Source organism: Protopterus annectens, chromosome 6.part1 (assembly GCF_019279795.1).
Source record: "Protopterus annectens isolate FY-2018-M chromosome 6.part1, PAN1.0, whole genome shotgun sequence".
Lineage (NCBI taxonomy): Eukaryota > Metazoa > Chordata > Ceratodontiformes > Protopteridae > Protopterus > Protopterus annectens.
In genome coordinates, this window is record NC_056738.1 from 133,237,816 (window position 1) to 133,261,025 (window position 23,210).

Consider the following 23,210-nt stretch of genomic DNA (forward strand, 5'->3'; position numbering starts at 1 on the left):
CCCTGCTGGACAGGGAAACAGGTGCTGACTTTGCAGGAATATGGGCAAAATTCTTGGCTAGTCTTATAATGGCCTCCGGGCCAATAACCTAGTATCATTCTATGAACCTATATAGACACTACATTAATTGTTGTAACTACAAATAGTTTTTATTTTGCATATTAGAGAATGTGATGCCTAACCCAAGAGGGGGGCATGGAAAGATCATCTAGAGGTGAGGGAGTTGTGGTGGCAAGTTAATTTGGATGCCACACACTACCTGGGATTAATGATAACTTGTCCCTAGTTCCAGTAGCAAAAACAAGGACTAATAAATATTAGCATTCTATCTTGTTGTTTTTTATTTAAACTAAGCTAAATTTTATATGTTTATATTTAGCATTGCTGATTTTTATATATATATATATATATATATATATATATATATATATATATATATATATATATATATATATATACACCTTTGGAAAGTTTTATTTGAGTGATATACCTTTAAGACCTGATTACAGGTATTTTATGCAAGGGAGAGAGTCTTTTAAAAGCAGCATTTGATGTGTGTATTCTAGATTCTGATGAAGTCTGTTGCACACTGACAAAAAGCTATATTGTGCATTACATAAGCTTAAATAAATTTGAGGACTTCACCAGCAGTGCCTATTTTTGGATCCAATTTGCAACTAGCATCTTCATTGGTAAACTCTGAAATAACTATAAGAATAAAAGAAAGATCAGTTCTTAGAAGAAACCCTGTCCTTATAGAAATGAGGTAGGACTGACTCACAATAACAGCTTCTAACTTAAATACCCTTCCAGCAGAAGTCAGAGAATTGAGTAAAAGTCTTCTTTGTTAAGAACAACAATTTAGTCTGAGGAGTTGGTTCAAATGGAAAAAAAAGAGTACAGTTCTCAAGCACAAAATTCAGATTCTAGGTGGACGGATATGTAAACCCCCCTTTCAAAAACTGCTTGACTTGGAAATAGGAAGAAAGGGGGATCCAAGGACATAGAAGCAGAAATGACAGATAAATGAATCATAATAGAAATAAATGTCAGAGGGAAATAACTCACACAAATAACCAAGCATCAGAGGCAGACAGTCCTTAAAATGGGTCCTGGTCTTTGAAATGGCAACAACTAGAAAATCTTTTCCACTTAGACATATATGACTTTCTAGCAGGTATTTCAGCCTCCTTCAGTACCTGCTGTTAGTCTTCAGAAAAAGGTGCCTAAAAGGTGTCAAAATTCTATCATCCAGGCATTCAACTGAAGAGATTTTAGGCTGGGGTGATTCAAACAATCCAAGTCTTGTGTGAGTAAATTCAGTCAGTTGAGAAGCTTGTGATTAATGTCTTTGGCCAGTTGCAAAAGAAGGAAGAATGTCTGCTACCCTGGGCCAAAAGGGCATCACCACGTTATCTTTGGGGAGTCCTTCTGAACTTTTAAAAGAATGCTGGACATCAATTCTGGAAGACCCCTGTGTATTGTGCATAGTCATGGGGGTCTGCCATGGTCCTGATTAGCTTGTTTACAATGTCTTGCTCTGATGGAATATATGCAGCCTGAAGAGTCAAACTGAGCTGAGTTGCAATCTCCCACCCTATCACAACAATTTTGCAAAGAAGGTAAAATCTGGTACCCCATGCTTATTTATGTACCACATCATTGTGGTGTTATCTGTGACTTGCAGGTGTCCTGGGGAAGGGAAATGATTTACAGCTTATAATTTACATTTAAATTACAGCAGTGTAATCTTTCTGAATGACTACAAAGCACAAAAAATGTGACGACTGTTCTCGAGCACATATCATGTACATTTAGTGTACACTTAGTGTAGGCTTTATTGAATCTGGCCCAACATGTTTCCACAAGTATTCACAGAAAAAAAAATCCCTGGTACAGAATTACAGTCTAAACAAAAAAGTTTCCTGGCATAAATAATATTAGTTTCACAGAAAAAAACACTAATTTTCCTTAGTAAAATAAAATAGTGGAAGGATTTCCACAGAAGGGGACATAACCTGTCCAGCCTTGAAGGATCTGTAGTCAACATTACATTGGCAGTAAGAAAGTTCTGAAACATTTAGAGCTCTGCTTTTTTATATGGAGCTCTGCACGAGCTTCTAACAGTTAAAGCAAATGGAAGGTGCCCTTCAGCTGAGCTGGCTGGTTGGTCATACCCTTGGGCAGATACAATAACCCAAATGGCTTAGAAAACTGCAACAGTGATCCAATATTGAACATAATTATGCAGATGTGTGCATAGTTTTTAAACTTCTGACATGCAGTATTAAAAGAAGAAATACCTGTCCAAAGTTAAATATTGCACTGAAAAATTGCAATTCAACGTAAAGCCTTCCAGGTTCTTGATTAAACAACCACCATAAGCAAGTAGACAGATTCTAGGGAGGAAAAAGTATTAACATTTTAATTATATCAGGCAAAACATACTGTCGAAAAACTTTTCATAACATGTAGTGTGTCTTTGTTGCTATATTCATTAAATACATCATTACAGTTATAGTTTCTTATGTGTTTTGTCTGTACTGTTAAAAACAAAACCTATATGTTTTATTGGGTCTACTTTGTTTCATTGAAAACTCATTTCACTGAATTTCAGTTCACCCACACCAGATTGCTGAAAGCTCAAATTACTGAAAACTCATTTCACCAAAAGTCATTTCACTGATGTGAAGTACTGGCACTGTGTAAAGTACTGTAAAGCAGCTAAAAGGTATATGCCCTTTTCCCACTGTAGTGCGATCCTAGAGTTAGTATAAATAGTTGGAGGGGGTGTGTGGGAGGCACAACCTCCCACATTGGGGGGTGTGGAGGTTGTACCTCCCCACCTAGTTTGTTTTTATATTACATTTCACCGAAAGCTTCAAAACAATAAATTTTAAACCATAGACATGCACACTTACAACACCAATGACTAACTCTTTCCAGAAGACAATATAAACCCAAACTAGGTGGGGGGGGGGTAATGCCCCCCAGACCACCCCTAACTATATATACTAACTCTAGGATCGCACTACAGTGGCAGAAAAGGCATATACCTTTTACTTGCCTTACAGTACTCTACACAGTGCCAGTACTTCACTTCAGTGAAATGAGATTCAGTGAAATATTTTTTCAGTACTTTGAGCTTTCAGTGATTTGGTGAGGTTGAACTGAAATTCGGTGAAATGAGCTTTCAATGAAACAAAGGTGACCAGTTTTATTTGCTACTGAGCATCTTACTTGACTTTGTGCTAGGACCATGGCTGAAACAGGTCAGTAGCCCACCTACTTGGTTATCACAGTATAAATACATAAACTCATTGTTATTACTAACAAAAATGTTATTTCAACACAGTTTCACAGAGTAATGCCTACTTTTTTTGACAGCTGATAATATCGGACTGCTTCGGTCTACATATGTTTTGCTACGACACTTCACATCATATACAACACCTGACTACATTTAAATAAAAGTGGCATAGGAATCTCCCAAATTAAGTAAAAAGATATGCAGACACACAGATAGACATACAAATAAAGACTTTTTTAATAACTGGCCGATTTGGAGATACAACAATGAAACAGTGGAAGTGGTGGGTATATACGGTCTGTACTAGCAAAATAAGCTTATATACAAAAACTGATCACTTGCATTTCATATCAGTGCATGATGCAACAGCCTTAAGTATTAAAGGTAGCATAGTTCAAATCTCAGGATAAACTTTTAAAAATGCAGGTTCTGAAAGATATGGTATATGAAGGCTGGAATGAAGTGAAGACAGTGGAATCTATTTTACTCAGTAAGATCTTTGTGAAAAGTGATTTCACAAAACTGAGGGATGAGAAGAAATTAAATTCTGGATGTTCTTTTACTGGCATCCTGTCTAACAAAGAGTGAAAGAACGTTTTGAACAATTGCCTCTGATGACAATTACCATTTTTGGGTCTTGATGGTGTATTTAAATCTACCAAAAGCAGACTTAGAAAGACCTGTTGATAAACAGGACAATAAGGAGTTTGTTGTAAACTGTCCAACTGATGAAGTACCATATAAGACTGGATGCAATCATGAACCCATTTTTACCAAACACATGTTCAGGTTTAGTACTTTTGTATACGGACACACTGTGTCTTCATTAGTGACCACAAGGCATTTACTTTTACTTTAAATGTTTAACTGAACTTGAAAAGGGCTACTATTCACCAACAATACTTCAGGAAATGCAAATTTATAGAATGAGAAGGGAGTTACTGGAGTTGAAATTGGGCACTGTGTAATTAGGAAAAGGCTTAAAAAAATCAGTGTCTATAAACGGACCAGGTATGACTACTGAACAAAATATAACCATTATATAAAAGTTTTGAAGTTTAAATTATTTTACCTGGATGAACATATGATTAAATGGTTAAGTGCACAGAAAAAAATGCATATAAAAGAATTAGTCAACAAAAGTTAATATGAGGGCAGTACAGTGTGGCAAGAATTAGTACTGCTGCCTCACAGCATTTGCTTCTCTGGTTCAGTTCCTTCTACCGCACCTTCTGTGCAGTATGCATGTCCACCTATCAGCACAGGAGTCTTTAAATGAACTGGTGGTAGTTCTGCCAATTACTTGCATGCCTGTGTGCAGTCCAAAAGTCAGTGAATGTGCATCCTGTGACACAGTGGTTCTTATCCAGGACTGGTTTTATGTCTTATTGCCCACTACTTGCCAAAATATGTTCATGCTATGCTGAAAGCAAGAACAGGATAAAATGGGTACTGGAAAATGAATGAATGATACTAGTAAAAGAAGACCTGAAATACTTATTTACCAGGGATGAACATTTATCTGATAAAGTACTCTAGTGTGACACTCCTTCAGTTCCAGACAGGGCAAAGTGTGTCAGATCTTTTAGAACAATTATTCTTTCAGTCTATTACCCACAGCCTAATAAAATACAAAACACAGTAACCACAATTCCTCTTTCAAAAAATTCAGACATAACCGGTGGTAGATTTAGAAACTTACAAAATAAGAGGCAACTCTGTCCTGATAAATTAGTTTGTGCATGTTTATCTGGAGAAACCTCAGCACCCACAAAGCAGGCTTTGACCCTTAAAAGTATGGAGGCTTTACACCCATGTGCAGCCAGTGTTACAGCTTCTTCCCCAATAACACAAGAACCCTGCAAACTGAACTTCTTCAACTAATCCACTAGCACCGAGGAGTAAGTCAAATTTCTGGATCCAGAGCTTCTTTTTCTGTAAAATCTTTTTCTAGTAGAAGAATTCCTGGACAGTGCAGCCATGCCATAATACCACTGGGAATTATACTACACATACTCATGAAAGAAAATCTATGTATTCAGTTTCAAAGACATTTGACTACTCCATGACACCATGTAAAGTTAAGAGGCTTAATAAATGACATATGTCCATACAATACATAATATGCAAATCACTGTAACTAGTTCATCCGCCTTAAAGTTACACAGTTACATGTAATAGTGATGCACACTTCTGCATATAGCCCTCTGGTCTGCCATTGATAATGACCATCAGAAATCTTTGAATGCCTATAAACACAAAGCTTACGCCCAAGCTTAGTCTAACTCTAACACTAATGCTACAGCTCAGTTGTAATATCATATATTACATTTACCTAGCAATACTAATGTGCATACATTTATGAAATGGGCTCAGAAAGCTAAACAATCTTGTTGGCTGGCTGCAGATAAAACATTTTCAACACTCATACAATAGTAAGACCCAACCAACAAACAAAGAATAACTGCATCTCATACACACAGCACGCATGCACAGTCACATACACATAACCATATATGCACACACAACAGCACACGCACATGCATACACACAGCCACAACCGCACACAGATACATGCCAGCATAAAAAAATAAAAATTAACTGGGCAAATTATATATATAACACAATACGTTAAAAGCACATACGACACCATCACTGTCACTAGAAACTTTTATATGGGTTCTAAACTGAAAAGTTAACTAATCAAAACTCAACAAAGGAAAATAGCGTTTATTAATAATAACAATTAAAAAAACTTTTTAAATATATAAAATAATTTAAAAAAATGATAAAAAATGTAAAATAATTAATTAAATAAGCAGCTTGTAAGAGTCACAGTAAAGCCTAACTTTTATAAAAAACTGCAGTAAAAAGCAGCTGGACTGGTACTGTCATTCCCAGCCTCCAAGTAAACACATGCCCATTCCATTAGCAATAACAATAAAAAAAACCTTTAGGTCTACCCACACCTTATCAATGCACCCCACAAAGAACCTTACCTCCAGAAACACAGTGGAAGTGGTCAGTTCTCCGTTATTATTACAATGTATACAACACACACACACACACACACACACACACACACACACACACACACACAATTTATAATGGTTCCCTTCAATTTAGTTGACTTTACAAATATCACCAGCTTTCTTGCCTGCCCAATTTGAACAGGAAAGTTGTTGACAGTGTACAAATACAGATACTTTTGCTCATTCAAAATGTATTAGTAATAATGAAAAATTTAAGTGGGGTGTTAACATTTCAAAATTAATGCCAGATTGTGTAGATATACAAACTGTTTTTGGAGAATATTAGATACTGTCTACGGTTTTTGAATTTAGTTGGGATATAGTGATAGGAAGAGATTTTCTTCTATTTGAAAAGTTGTGGGAGAGCTGGGAAAAGAGAATACACAAATATTCTTTGGGTAAAATTTGTAATAATGAATAGTAGCCCAGTAAGCTGCCAAACCCACAAAATCGTGACTTCAACAAAGTGAGCAGATTTAGGAAACAACAACCTAATCCAGTATTAAACATGCCTACTGACAACAGAAATGGGGTAGATGAGTAAAAGCTGGGCTTCCTTAACAGAAAAGTACAGTTGTGTACACTTACCATAAATGTAGATGTTCGAGTGTATTCACTGTTGCAGCCATTACATTTGGGTTATCTGCTTGCAGGTAGCCCTCAGTCGGCCTGATTAACAAAATTCTGGGTCCTGCGTTGGTTGCTGTCCCTTCTTCCATGACGTCAGGTCATCAGGGGTATAAAGCATGCATCCGACGCCATTACATCAGTTTTTCTTGCCCCAGATGTCAGGTGCCCCCCTAATGGGAAGCAATTACATATAAAAGCACAAAGATATACCTCCAACAAAAAAGCAAATACACCAAAAAGGCTTTTAAGCACAGTAAAGGAAAGTAGAGGTATAGCCAAAAGAAGTTAGGGTGCTGGAGGGAGGGTAACCAGGACTGCAACAGTGAATACACTCTAACATCTACATTTATGGTAAGTGTACACAACTGTACTATGTTCTTTGTGTTTCACTGTTGCAGTCATTACATTTGGGTAGATTCCAAAGCTATGGTTGGGAGGAGGAAATTAGATAGCATTAGGGCCAGCTATAAGACCCTGCAAGACTGCAGTGGCATAGCTAGGTGAAAGTATGTACAGAACTCCAGGTAGCAGCTTCTAGGATGTCCCTGCTAGGGAAGCCTCTGAGAAAGGCTGTAGAGGTAGATGCAGCCCTGATGGAGTGAGGTCTGATCCCCTGGGGGATAGGTTTTCCATGGTGCTTACAGCAGAAATGGTTTGCTTTGAAACAGCCTTCCCCTCTGCCCCTGCAGCAAATGCCACCACCAGTTGTTCAGATTTCCTTTGAGGTTTAGTCCTGTCCAAGTAGAATCTAAGTTGTCTGTGCACATCTAAGGAATGCAGTACCCATTCCCCTTTATTCTGTGGATTGGGAAAGAAGGCTGGCAAATGAATGAACTAATTAAGAGCCACACTGGATACTACCTTGGGCATGAAGGATGGATTAGTTCTGAGGGACACCCTGTCTGCATGAACTATGATGAAAGGCTCCACTGCCATAAGGGCCTGTAATTCAGATACCCTTCTAGCTGAAGTGATTGCTAAAAGGAAAGCTGTTTTCCAAGAAAGAAATTTTAAGTTTGCAGTAGCAGCTGGCTCGAAAGGAGATAGGGCGAGTATCTCCAAGACAAAGTTAAGGTCCCAGGCTGGGGTTGGAGCTCTCCTGGGTGGTCTCAAATTTTTGGCCCCCCTAAGGAGCTGCTTGAGCAGTGGATGAGAGAAGAGGGGCGGTTCTGTGTTATAATGAGCTGAAATGGCTGAGGCGTGGATTTTAATGGAGGAAAAAGACAGGCCCTTGTGAAGCATCTCAGTTACGTATTGTAAAATCTGAGGTAAATTGGGCGCTGCTGTGCTCATCCCTTGAGACTGGTTCCAGGCACAGAATCTTTTCCATTTTTCAGCATAAGATTTTCTAGTACTAGGCCTCCTTGCCTCTAAAATGATATCCATCACAGGCTTGCTGAGGGATGGTAAAGGAGAGATTAAGTAATTAGCCAGGTTGCAAGGTTCAGTGTTAGAAGCTGTGGGTGCAGAATCTGGTTCTCCTGCTGGGACAGCAGGGAAGGAGTCTGAGGAAGGTGACATGGAGATAGCCATGACACACTGCACAGAGGGGGGTACCAGTGTTGGCGCGGCCAGTCTGGAGCAATCAAAATCATCCTTGGTTTGTCCTGTTTGATTTTTAGTAGTACTTTGGAGAGCAGAGGCAGAGGGGGGAAGGCATAGACTGATAGGGTTTTCCAGCTGAAGGACAGAGCATCCACTTTCCAGGCTTGTTTGTAGGGAGTCCTTGTGCAAAATTTGTCCAATTGGTAGTTCTGGAGAGAGGCAAACAGGTCTATATCTGGGCTCCCCCATTTGCTTGTCAACATGTTGAAAATCCTTGGTTCCAGTTTCCACTCATGTGGGTCCATGAGGTTTCTGCTTAGTCCGTCTGCCAGTGTATTTAATTTTCCTGGCAGGAACTGAGCCTGTAGGTGCACTTGGTAGCTCAAGTCTGTGTTCCACAATGCCATGGCTAGTCTGCAGAGGGGGTAAGAATGTGTACCCCGCTGCTTGTTTATGTACCACATAACAGTGGTGTTGTCCATCTTTACCATTAGTTGTCATGGAAGAATGTGGTCCTTGAAGGCTGTCAGAGCATTCTGTACAGCTAACATTTCTTTTTGATTGATATGCAGGTGCATTTGACTTGGGTTCCATTTGCCCTGAATGCACTTCCCTGCCATGTGAGCTCCCCATGCACAGTCTGATGCGTCTGTTGTTAGGGTTTGGGAGGCAGGGGGTGGTGTGAAAGGTAGTCCCTTGTTTTGGTGGCAGGCCTCTGCCCACCAAAGGAACTCTAGGCGTAGGCAAGGTATGATAGGAATCATTGTTTCCAGGTCTTGAGAATGTTGACACCATAGGCTTTTTAGATACCACTGTAGTTTCTTCATATGCAGTCTTGCATATGGAATTAGAAGAATGCAGGAGGCCATGAACCCCAAGGCTCGCAGTATTTGTCGTGCAGACAGCAGAGTTTTTGTGGCCACTTGTTTGAAGTAGTTTGTCAAGTGAATTTGTTTCTCTGGCGTGAGGTAAGCCATCTGGGAAGTTGTATTCAAGCTTGCTCCCAGGAATACAATTTGTTGACAGGGTACCAGGTGTGATTTCTTTTCGTTTATAGTGTATCCCAGAAAAGTTAGAACCCTTTGTACAAAGGCCAGATGATTCAAAAGTATGTCCTGGCTTTCTGCCTGAATTAGACAATCATCCAGGTATGGGTATATTTGAATATTTCTTTGCCTGCAAAATGCAATAACTAGAGCTAGGCACTTTGTGAATACCCTGGGCACTGTAGATAAGCCAAAGGGCAGTGCAGAGAACTGATAGTGCGTGCAGCCTGCTTTGAAGCGTAGGTATCTTCTGCAAGATTCCCTGATTGGGATGTGCAGGTATGCTTCTTTTAAATCTAGTGTTGCCAACCAGGCATCTTTGCCTAACATAGGAAGTAATTGGTGAAGAGTCAGCATCTTGAATTTTGGAATCTCCAAAAAGGTGTTAGACAGGTCCAGGATAGGAAGCCATGAATTGTCTTTTCTGGGTACCAGGAAAAGTCTCGAGTAGAAACCTTGTCCCTTTTCCTCTTCTGGTACTAGATGAATAGCCCCCATGCTTAAGAGAGAAAGTACTTGTTTTTGTGCCTCTGCCCACTGATTTGGGGGTAGGTCCGGCCACCCACTTGGTGTTGACAACATGTGGAAGTGAAACCTATATCCCTGGGACACTATATTTAAAACCCATTTGTCCTGGGTAACGAGTTCCCAATTCTTTGTATGAAGAGCAATCTTTCCCCCCAAAGGGGCAGTCAGTTGATAAGTGCTTGGAAATTTTAAAAGGAAGTCATTGAGACAGTTTACCATGGGGGGAGTCTTATTATTCCCAGATTTGGAAGTGGAGGCCCCCTACTGCTTAGTTCTATGTGTCCCCTGGGACTGAAACCTGGGGGTTTTGCTGTGTCTGGGTTTGGCTTGAAAAGACCTGGAAGGGGCTGGAAAGGACCAATTCTTAGAGGGCCAGTGCCTACTAAATCTAGGAGGCTGAACTTGTAAAAAATCTTTAACAGTTTGCATAGATTTAGCTTTATCTTCCATCTTTTTAAGAACTTCCTCAGCCTTGTTGCCAAACAGGCGGTCCTGATTTAAAGGAGCATCCAACAATTTAGCTTTAACATGATCAGGCAAAGATTGCTCCTTGAGCCAAGCATGTCTTCTGAGCACAGACCCAGTAATAGCAGCCCTGCAAGAGGCCTCTAATGAATCAAAACCACATTGCAAAGTATATTTTCCAACTTGTTCAGCAGAATGCATTAAATCCTGTAATTCTTTATTTTCCACACAGTCAGGAATCAACATCATTTTCTGTTTAAGCAGTCCAATAGCATGTTGCTGATACTTTAACATATGAAACTGGCAGTTTAAAGCCCTAATGGCCAAGGTTGAAGAAGTGCAAGCCTTCTTACCCCATCTATCCAGCACCCTGGAGTCTCTATCAGGAGAGGTAGGATTTTTAGCAGTAGAAGCCTTAATGCCCTTGGGCCCCTGTGAAATAGTCTCTGGATCTGCAATAGGATTTTTAAAAAGGAACTTGTGGGACTCGGGGACCCTATAGTATCTGTCAGGTTTTCTGGGTGCAGGAGGCAGGGAATCAGGGGCCAAACTAGATTCCGAGAAAGCATCATCAACAATGTCTAGTACAGGAGGAATAGCTAAAGGCCTATGCTGAGGTAGGAGAAGGAAATCCCTTAGCCTCTTTTCTGAATCAGAAAAATCCTGGCTTTCCCAGTGGAAATGCTCCCTTAGAGTATGTAAGGTTTCCCCAAAAGAAAAATCCCCAGGAGGGGAAGCAGAGGGAATGGAGTCCTTTGCATCAGAATCTTCATAAGTAGATAAGGGCAAATCCAGATCATCAGAAGAATCAGAAAAAAACAGAATCCTGATCAGAAGATTCATAATCAACTTCAGTCCTCGGCCTCTTAGAAGGGGGGGGGGGTTGGCTACCCCTGATTAGAGTTATTAGATCTTCAGCCATTCTTATCATTTGTTTTTTAGGCATAGAGGCCTGAGTATGTAGCCTGGGCGTCGTTTTTTTAGGCATGGATCGAGATTTAGGCCTAAGTAAAGAAGGAGGTGTCAGTTTAATATGCAAGTCTGTAGGCCTGAATACACCCTCAGAAGCCGGTGCCTGCACAGCGGCTCCGGACCCATCCAAGGTAGAAACATCTGCAGGTTCCATAGTTGAAGCATCTTGCGGCATACCAGACTCTGAATGGGTCTCAGTAGAGGCTTGCGAAGCAGAAGTAGCAGGTATCAGGGGCTGCGAAAGCGCCTCACTGAGTACTGGTGAACTGGTGACTGGCTTAGGAGAAGCGTCGTCGGCAGTTTTGGACCTTGGCGGCCTGTCTCTGTCTTTATCTTTACATTTTTTCAGAATCCCGGTAGTTGCATGGCTAACCGATGACATTTCTGGATAATTAAACCAAGAACCGAAATGTTTAGAGGTGAAAATATACCAATGACGGATAGTGCGCTGATTAAATAAAGCACAAAACCGACAGCAAGGTACGTCGTGGTCAGGGCCTAGGCAAGGAATACAGTATGAATGAAAATCTTTATGAGTTAATTGCTTTCCACAAGTAATGCAATTATTAACTTTTACTGACATCGGTAAGGAGCAAGAAAAAGTTTCCCCAATGGGGTACTTAGCTTTAGTTGAAGACTTCGGTTCTGAAACTCGAAAACGAAAATTTCAGGAGTCGGCCGACCGGCACTTGCGAACTGCTTCTGCTTTGGGCACCGCACGGCAATAAAGACTAATGTAATGGCGTCGGCTGCATGTTTTATACCCCTGACAACCTGACGTCATGGAAGAAGGGACAGCAACTGACGCAGGACCCAAAACTTTGTTAATCAGGCCGACTGAGGGCTACCTGCAAGCAGATAACCTAAATGTAATGACTGCAACAGTGAAACACGAAGAACATCAGTAAAAATCGCTACGGGGGCAAGAACCTTCCTTTGAATAAATAATTTAGTAGCTTGGGCACCAGTAATAAATGGCAGTCCAAGAGAAGTAACGATAAAAGTATTTAGTAGCGAAGAAAAAATTCAGTGTTTAGTTTCACCAACACAAAGAGAGGGCAACCTACAGAAGAGAAAGGAATTGAGAAAGTTATGTTTCCGTCACCATGTAAAAGACAGGAATAAGATAAAACATTGTGTAATGAGAGACAAAATAATCTTGAACACAGTCTTGATTATACAACTGCTGAATTAAAATGCAGGAGCTTTAAGCAAAAGGAAGAAGGTTGTATATGTATCAGGTTCATAAAAAAGGAAGAGAAAATAAGGCAGCGATACCAAATGACACTAAATAATACTGGCACAAGCTGCATTCTCTAGAAGAAGAGTAAACACTGAAACCCCAGTACCTGTATTTATAGGCGAGGAGGCACAGGCAGTACTCACTACCTCAAGACAAAGTGAGCTTGCAGAAACTCCCAGAGTCAGCTGCCTTTCAAATATGCTGATCAAATTTTAAGAGGACACAATGGAATGATGACCCTGAACACAGCAGCAAAAACACATAATTAGAATGGTATGAAAAAACTCTTACTTTAAATTGGAAAATGACGTCATACAGAATGAATAAGCTTGTAATAAAATAACACAACAGGATTCTAAATAAGCTTACATATTTTGACAAAAGCACAGAAAACCAAAAGTGAGCTCATGTAATGTTGATCCCAAGCAGACTTCCCTATATCACAGTCTTGGATCTATTAACTGTAACTAACTTAGGTATTCAAATAAAAACTCCAGCAAGTGAAACAAATTAATCCCGTGAAAGTAGTACCACAGACAAGTTTTACAATAAAAATCATAACACAAAGAGGTTAAGTGCTTTCATTTTGTTAATTTTAGGACTTCAGCAGAACCTCAAGTTAAGTCAAAATAACATTTAAATATGAAATAAGGGCAATCGTGCTTCATGACATCCAATTATATTCCTAACATCGAACTCCTAAACAAATTTAACAACAGTGATTTAAAAGTATTTCTATTTGACAATATAACATTCAGCAACATTTAACAACATTTGCGATACAGGATTATACAAACACATTCTACTATAATTTCAGTGCAACCAATTTCAAAGCTGGAACTATACAGATATGTTCATTTAAACCAGGGGGGTTAGAGGCATTTAAAGTACAGTTTTGTACCTACCATAAATGTAGATGTTCGAAGATCCACATTGCTGCAGTCCTAACACTTGGGGTAGTCCGCTGTCCCAGTCGGCCCGAATACCAAAGTATAAGGCTGACGTCGGTCAAGGCGCATTTGTCTGACATCAGGACGTCAGGGTACAAATGCGCATGACCGACGTCATATCCTCAGTCTTTTCTTGCCCCAGATGTCAGAAGACCCTAAAAAGATAAGGCCAAAACCAAAAAACACCAAACACTCCTGTACCTAATATATGTACAATATATACAGATTTACAAAAATAGAACCCCACCCACACAACCACCCCTAAACACAGAGGGGAAGGAGGGAGGGTAAATTGGACTGCAGCAATGTGGATCTTCGAACATCTACATTTATGGTAGGTACAAAACTGTACTATGTTCTTCATCTCACATTGCTGCAGTCCTAACACTTGGGTAGAATCCCAAAGCAGAGGTAAGGGAGGATGGCTAAACTATAATGAAGCAGGAGCTGCCAAAATGCCCTGCAACACAGCAGTGGTAAAACCAGCCCTGGATTTAGAATAGAGAGGAAGGTGGTAATGCTTGGAGAAAGTATGCACTGAACTCCAAGTAGCTGCCTCCAAAATATCCTTAGTTGCCACCCCCCTTAGAAATGCTGTTGAAGTGGCAGTAGCCCTAGTGGAATGAGGCCTAATCCCAGCTGGAATCTCTTTGCCATGATGGGAATAACAGAATGCAATGCAAAACCCAATCCACTTAGATATAGTTTGTTTTGACACAGGCTTGCCCTGAGAACTCAAAGCAAAAGAAACAAACAACTGCTGAGACTGCCTAAAATCCCTAGTCCTGCTTAAATAATAACGCAACTGTCTGTGTACATCTAAAGTGTGCAAAATCTTCTCCCCCCTATTTTGGGGATCTGCATAAAAAGTAGGCAAATGAATAGTTTGGTTTAAAGCCACACTAGAAACCACCTTAGGCATAAAGGAAGGATTAGTACGTAATGATACCCTATCCTTATGGAAAATCAAAAAAGGCTCAACCGCCATAAGGGCCTGCAATTCAGAAACCCTTCTTGCAGAAGTAATGGCCAACAAAAAAGCAGTCTTCCATGACAAGTATTTCAATTCAGCAGTAGCCGCAGGCTCAAAAGGTTGTAGAGTAAGTTTCTCCAACACAAAATTGAGGTCCCAAGCAGGAGTAGGAGCTCTACGTGGGCGTCTTATATTCTTTGCCCCTCTAAGAAATTGCTTGAACAAAGGATGAGAAAACAATGGTGGGTCACAATCATAGTGAGCTGAAATTGCTGCAGCATGAATCTTAATGGAAGAGAAAGACAAACCTTTGTCCAATAACTCAGTAAGATATTGAAGAGCCACACTCAAATTAGGCTCAGAAACATCCAAATCCTTTGCTGCACTCCAAAATAAAAATCTCTTCCATTTTTCTGCATACACTTTACGTGTACTAGGTCTTCTGGCTTCCATAATCACATTCAAAACTTGTTGAGGAAGTTGAGACCTGCTGTGGTTCAAAACAGAATATGCCAGGCTGTTAGATGAAGAGAGTGAAGCTTGACATTGAGTAGACGACCGTCCCTCTGAGACAAAAGGTGTGGAATTAAAGGTAAAGGCCATGGAGGCTTCCTTACCAGATTCCTCAGTAATGGGTACCAGTGTTGCAGAGGCCAATCTGGAGCTATCAAAATCATCCTTGGCTTGTCTTGTCTGACCTTTAGGAGTACCTTTGGGAGGAGAGGCAGAGGTGGAAAGGCATACACATGAAGATTTTCCCAACTGAACGAAAGAGCATCCACTTTCCAAGCTGTGTGATGAAACCGTTTCGTGCAAAACTTTGGCAGCTGGTGGTTTAGTGGAGAAGCGAACAGATCTATGTCTGGAGTTCCCCATGACACTGTCAATTTTCGAAATACATGAAGATCCAGTTTCTACTCGTGGGGATCCATGATTTGCCTGCTTAACACATCTGCTAAGGAGTTCTGTGCTCCTGGCAGAAACCTTGCCTGAAGATTTAGCTGCAAGCTGAGCGCAGTCTCCCACAAAATCATTGCTTGCCTGCATAGAGGATAAGAATGTGTTCCCCCTTGCTTGTTGATGTACCACATGACAGTTGTGTTGTCTGTTAGAATCAACACCTGCCCTGGAAGAAGTAACTCCTTGAAAGCCAGTAATGCAAACTGGACTGCTAACATCTCCTTCATGTTGATATGTAGATGCTGTAGTCTGGCAGGCCACTTGTCTTGTATCCACTTTCCATTCAGATGAGCTCCCAAGCTATGTCTGAGGCATCTGTCGTTAGAATCTGACTCGCCTCTGGCCGGGTCACAGAGAGTCCCTTGTTTAGGTGACATTCCTGAGCCCACCACAAAAATTCCTTTTGAATGCAAGGTATTATTGGAATGACAGTGTCCAAATCCTGGCAGTGCTGTGTCCATACATTTTTTAGATACCATTGCAGCTTCCTCATATGCAGTTAGGCATTGGGAAGCACCAGAATACAAGATGCCATGAACCCTAAGGCTTGAAGGACTGTCCTTGCAGTCAGCCCGGACTGAAGAGATAGTTGATGGAAGTAAAGGGAAAGATTCTTTTGTTTGTCCGGGGTTAAAGAGGCCATCTGGGCTGCTGTATTCAGTCTCACACCCAGAAAGCACATGTCTTGAGAGGGTACTAGACTGGACTTTATTTCGTTCACAGAATACCCCAGGCATCTTAGCACTGCTATCACATATTCCAGATGCTGAAGAAGCTCGTCCTTTTCTTGAGCCAGAATCAGACAGTCGTCCAAGTAAGGATAGATTTGTATTCCTTTTAGCCTGAAGAAAGCTACTACTGGAGCCAGAACTTTTGTGAATACTCTGGGCGCAGTAGATAAGCCAAAGGGCAATGCAGAGAACTGATAATGGGAATTTCCAGCTCGGAAACGCAGATACTTCCTGCAACTGAGTCTGATAGGCACATGAAGGTAAGCCTCCTTGAGATCTAAAGTTACCATCCAGTGATCTTTGCCCAGCAGCGGTAAAAGCTGTTGTAACGTCAACATTTTGAACTTGGGAATGTCCAGATAAGTGTTGAGGATAGACAAATCCAAAATTGGTCTCCACGTGTTCCCCTTTTTTTGGTACTAGGAACAGGCGAGAATAAAATCCTAGGCCCCTTTCTGGCACAGGAACTGGCTGAATGGCCCCTATCTGGAGTAACAGAGAAATTTGCTTGTGAGCCTCTTTTCTTTGTATAGGAGGAATGTCTGGCATGCCGTTGAAAGGAGGCAAGGTATGGAAATAAAACCTGTAACCGTGGTGAACGATATCCAATACCCATCTGTCTTTGGTAATAACACTCCAATTTTCTTTGAAAAGTGCCAGCCTTCCTCCCAAAGGTGCTGCCAGACGAGAAGGCTCTGGCAGCTGAAAAGGCAGGTCATTGGGTCTGCTTACGAAAGGACTGACCCCTGCCCTCACCAGAAGACTGGGCAGGTGAACTCCCTGTTCTAGGCCTAAAAGAACCTTGAGCTCTGCCCTACCACGCCTAGATCTACCCCTAGACTGAGAATCATAAGAAGGATATGTCCACCCCTTAGTAGGCCAATTTCTACTAAACTTTGGAGGCTGAACCTGCAAAAAATCTTTAACAGTCTGCATAGCCTTAGCCTTGTCCTCCATTTTCTTTAAAACTGCTTCCACAGGCGCACCAAATAACACATCAGATTGTAAAGGAGCATCTAAAATCCTTGTCTTTACATGTTCAGCTAAATTCTGATCCCTCAGCCAGGCGTGCCTGCGAAGAACAGAACCAGTGGCTGCCACCCTCGAAGAGGCCTGTACAGCATCAAAACCACATTGCAAGGAATGCTTACCCACCTGTTCAGAAACATGAACTAAATCCTGCAACTCTTTACACTCAATACCTTCCGCCAGAGCATCTACCTTAGACTTTAATTGTGAAAGGAGATAATTTTGGTATTTCAACATGTGAAACTGGCAATTCAAAGCCCTCATGGCTAAAGTGGAAGAAGTATACACCTTCTTTCCCCATCTATCCAAAGCCCTTGCCTCTTTATCAGAAGGAACAGGATTTTTAACAACAGAAGCCTTAACACCTTTAGGGCCCTGAGAAACAGTTTCTGGGTCTGCCCTAGGACTCTTAAAAAGATACTTATGAGCTTCAGGCACCCTATAATACCTATCCGGTTTAACTGGGGCAGGAGGCAAAGAATCAGGGTTCAGGGAAGCCTCTGCAAAAACATCCTCTACCACATCCAGAACAGGAGGTATAGCCAAAGGCCTATGCTGGGGTAGAAACAAAAATTCCCTAAGCCTTTTCCTGGAATCAGAGAAATCTTGACCTTCCCATTTAAAATGCTCCCTCAAGGAATGAAGAGTCTCTGAAAAAGAAAAATCCTCAGGAGGAGAAGCTGAAGGAGTAGAATCATCTACATCAGAATCAGAATAAGGAGGATACTCCTGCAAGTCTTCAGCCGAAGACTCAGAAGCCTCCGAACACTGCTCAAAACTCTCAAGCTCAGGTTCCACCCTAGGCCTCTTATCAGGGGGGGGCATAGAACCTCTAATCATAGTAATCAAATCTTCTGCCATTTTAAGCATATGTTTCTTAGGCAGAGACCCTGAAGAACCAGGGGGACCCCCACTGAAGTTAACCCTGGCCTGCCTCTAGAATAAACCTTGGAAACAGAAGGGGAGGGCCTAACCACCTTAGGAAGGGAGGGGAGAACAGCTACCTGAGAAGCCCCTTCAGCCTGGCCTACCTCCTGAGAGGACACATCTTGTAACAGTAAAGTCTCTCCCTGAGAATCCAAAGGAACTTCTGGTAGAACCACCGCTCCACCGAGCCCTCTAAAGAACCGGCGTCCGGGACAGACGGTTCTTCCACCCTAGGCTTCGCTGCTTTGTCCTTGCGCTTTTAGGCGAAGCGGCCGGAGCATCCGACGGCATGTTGTAATTACAACGCTTCCCAAAAACTAACCTGGCACAATCTAATCTTCTCTTAATAGTGCGTTTGTTAAATCTAGCACAAGAGCGACAGCCAACAACGTCGTGCTCAGGCCCTAAGCAAGGTATACACAAGGTATGGTAATCCCTATGAGGTATCTGTTTCCCACAAGAAATACAGTTATTCACTTTTTCTGACATCCGGTTAAATACTGAGGCAAGAAAAAAACAAAATATTCCCCAACGGGGTACTTAGCCAACTTTGATTCGGTCTGAAACTCCGACTTCAGAAAATTTCAGAACGCCAACCTGCACTCGCAATACTGCTTCTGCATCGGACCATGCGGCAAAAAAGACTGGGGATATGACGTCGGTCATGTGCATTTGTACCCTGACGTCCTGATGTCAGACAAATGCGCCTTGACCGACGTCAGCCTTATACTTTGGTATTCGGGCCGACTGGGACAGCGGACTACCCCAAGTGTTAGGACTGCAGCAATGTGAGATGAAGAACATCTTAAGTTTCTTTCAATTCTAAGAATGTTTCCCATTGTCCTACCCTTTCAATAGTACCAAATTGAAACATTCTAAAATTTTTACAGTGTAAGGAGTATTTAAATAACACAATGTTGTTGTTTTTTTATGTCATAGCTGTGTTCGTTAATTCTTTTTCTAAGTTGTCTTTCTGTTTTCCCAATGTAAACACTTTTATAACTTGTGCAAGCTGCAATGTAAATTAAACCCCTAGTGTTAAAATCTTGTTGGTTAAGGGGAAATTTATCAGTTCTAGTACCTTCTATATAAATGTATTCTTTCTCGGGTATGTAGGGGCATTGATTACAATTGCCATAGGCACGGGTACCCAAATTTAAAAAGCTACTAGGGCATCTTTCTCCCCTTTCTAAGAGTCCTTTCAAATATCTCCGTGTTTTATATGTAAAATGGGGTTATCCCAGATTGTTCTAAATAAATCCGGTACAATTTTTAAAATGTTCCAGTTGTTTTCAACTATTTCTCTAACTTGTTTGCTGATATTAGTGTATTTAATAACTAAGGAATTATTAAAATTTGAGATGTCCATTTCATCAATAATTTTATTTAATTTTCCTCGTACAAGTCCTTATTAGAACACATTCTGGCTACTCTCATGATTTGACCTTTATAGACATTAACTATTTATGTAGATCGAACCTTGAAAAAATTTCTTAAAGATATACCTCACACATCGAGTGATTCTTGGGACTTTTTAACAAAAATAAAACCCAAATCTTATGACAAAATGAAATGTTTTCTAATAGTAGATGTAACAAATTTATTTACCAGCGTACCTCACAAGCAGGGTTTGGAATTTTTTATTCAGCAGCATTACAGCTCACAGATTTTAGACCACAAATTGATTAGATTTTTAACAGATGTAATAGAATTAATACTTCACAACAATATATATTTTGAGGGTATTTTAGACAGCTTAAGGGAGTGGCAATGGGCGCAACCTACTCCCCACTTTACTCAAACTTGGCAATGCACATGTGAGAAAAGAGATTTTTGTCTGATTCCATTTACTTACAAAGAGAGCTAGGAAATTTATTTAAAATTCCTGGATGACATACTTATTTGGAACCAGGAAACAAGTAACATCTGTGAATTTATAAATTATATTAATCAAGCTACAGAAGTTTTAAGATTTACCCACTATTTCAACAGTGACAAGATTAACTATATGGATATTACGATAACCAAGAACAAACATTATCAGAACTTTGAATCAATTATCTATAGAAAAGAAACTTTTTCAAATATGTACCTCCACCATAATAGCTGCCAACCCTTTCACTAAAAGAAAAACGTCTACTAAGGTCAGATAGTGAGAGTAGCGTTCTAATAAGGACTTACACCATGATGAATTAAATAAAATTACAGAGATGTTCTTAGATAGGGGCTACCCACCTGGTATGCGCTATAAAATAGGATACGAGGTTACACAAGGATGGGGAACAAAAGTAAAACCCTTGTTAGGGTTAAAGGAGGGTGTTGACAATGTATTTAGACACGAGACTATCTCTGCTGAAACTCAATTAAATACACTAATATCAGCAAACAAGTTGGAGAAATAGTTGAAACTAACTGGAACATTTTAAAAATTGACCTGGAATTATTTAGAACAGTTGGGGAGAAACCCCTTTTTATGCATAAAGCAGGGTGAAATTTGAAAGGACTCAGAAAAGGGACAGAGATGTCCTAGTAGCTTTTTAAACTTGGGTAACTGTGCCTGTGGCAATTGTAATAAATGTCCCTACATACTTGACAAAGAATGTATGTACATAGAAAGTACTGGAGCTGATAAAATCTTATTGGTTAAGGGGAATTGTACACTAAGGGCTTAATTTACATCGCAGCTTGCACAAGTTGTAAAAGTTTTTACATTGGGAAAATGGAAAAACAACTTAAAAAAAAATTATGAGCCCAACTACAATATTCAAAGGCGAAACAACAACAATGTGTTATTTCAATACTCCTTACACTGTAAAAATTTTAGAATGTTTAAATTTGGTATTTCTGAAGTTGTACCAAAAGATGAAAGGGAAGGACAATGCGAAATGTTCTTAGAATTTAAAGAACTAATGTGGCAGCTTAAGCTAAATGTCTCTAATCCCCCTGGTTTAAATAAACATATCTCTATAGTTCCAGCTTTAAAACTGGTTGCACTGAAATTATAGTAGAATGTGGTTTGTATAACCCTATATCTCAAATGTTATTAAATGTTGCTGAATGTTTTATTATCAAATATAAGTTCTTTTAAATAACTGCTTTCAAATTTATTTAGGAGTTTGATGAGGAATTAAACCCACAGCTAGGACAGCTGTTTAATCAAAGTCTTACCTCTGGATACGTACCCAGGGAGTGGCGCACTGCAACTGTGGTCCCACTTCACAAAGGCGGTGCCTCCACAGACCCTGGAAATTACCGGCCCATTAGCTTGACAAGCCTTATCTGCAAAGCCATGGAGAGGATCATAATGGACCTCATAAATAAAGACATAGGGAATTTGCAGACTTTGGATCCAACCCAGTTTGGCTTTGTCAAAGGCAGATCATGCCTTTTAAACTTGGTTGACTTTTTCGAAACAGTCACCAAAGCCATTGATGAGGGAAAGGCAGTCCATACAGCCTACCTCGATCTGGCTAAGGCCTTGATACAATACCCCACTCGGGTATCATTGAAAAACTCATCAGCTTAAATGTTAACCCATACATCACAAGATGGGTTGCAAACTGGCTGAGTGACAGAACCCACAGGGTCAGAGTTGCTGGCGCCATGTCAGACTCAAAGCCTGTCACAAGTGGTGTCCCACAGGGCTCAGTCCTGGGCCCACTCTTGTTTGGCATCTACTTTTCAAGTACAAGCAAACACAGGAGGGTTATGGCTGACAAAGTTTGCAGATGACTGCAAACTGGCGCCATAGTAGAAAACACATCTGACACAGATATCCTTCAGGAGGGTCTCACAGAAATGGATAACTGGTGCCAGAGCCACGCCTAAAGTTAAATGCCAAAAATGCATAGTCATACCCTTCGGGAAAAACAAGGTTACCCCTAGCTACCAAATAGGTGGCAATCCACTGAGCACAGAAGAAGTTATCAGGGACCTGGGGACCCAGGTTGATAGTAGTCTGTCATTCGACACCCATGTAGCTAAAGTAGTTAGGAAGTCCTTCTACATTGCCCACCTTATCATGAAGGGATTCTCATCTAGATCAAGGGAGGTCATAGTCTCCCTTTACTCATCACTCATCAGACCAATGATTGAGTACAATGCCCCATTCGGAATGTATCTGACCCGACACTTGCAGCAGCTGGAGAGGCCACAAAAGTTCCTCACCAAAAGGATAAAGGGTCTCAAAATCTGTCCTATGCTGCCCGACTGAAAGAACTCCAGCTCTATTCAGTCGCTTACGCTGCTCAGAGGTGACCTTTGCCTAACATACAAGGCCATGTCAAACCCAGATTTGATGAATATGCTTCACCTCAAAAATCTAGATCCATCAGAGCCACAAGGGCGGAGACTTAAACCTCGACACGGCTATTAATAGGACGTGCTGGAGGGATAGATTCATCACCCAAAGACTCCTATGCTGTGGAACAAAATCTCGGTACATGTGAGGCAGAGCACCTCGCTGGCCTTGTTCAAGAGAAATCTTGACCAATGGATGGGAGATCGCAGATATACCCCAGGAATTACCTCAGTGTCACTGCTCGACAGAGGCACAGCAAAATAATGGGTATAGTTCCCCATACTAAAGGGGTGGCGTAAGCCACAAAACAATGGGCTAGGCTTATAAATGCCCTCGGGCAGATAGCCTAGTATGAACCTATGAACCTATGAACCTATGTTAAGGAATATGACTGGATGTCATGAAACACATGACTGCTCTTATTTCATATTTAAATGTTATTTTGACTTGACTTGAGCTTATGATGAAGTCCTGAAACTAACAGGACGAAAGAGCTTGACCTCAATGTGATACGATTTTTATTGTAAGAAACTTCTCTGTGGTATGACTTTCACTGGATTACATTATAT

The 23,210-nt window shown here is 40.7% G+C and overlaps 1 protein-coding gene across 3 annotated transcripts in view; it reads right to left on the reverse strand.

Moving 5' to 3' along the window:
* Positions 1–23,210, reverse strand: part of GPR155 (G protein-coupled receptor 155) — a 782,878-nt gene that overhangs the window by 149,089 nt on the left and 610,579 nt on the right. For all 3 annotated transcript variants that reach the window (XM_044075558.1, XM_044075557.1, XM_044075559.1), the window contains exon 13: positions 2,304–2,399. In XM_044075558.1, coding sequence (XP_043931493.1) covers positions 2,304–2,399 — 96 coding nt within the window. The remainder of the gene's footprint in view (positions 1–2,303; positions 2,400–23,210) is intronic.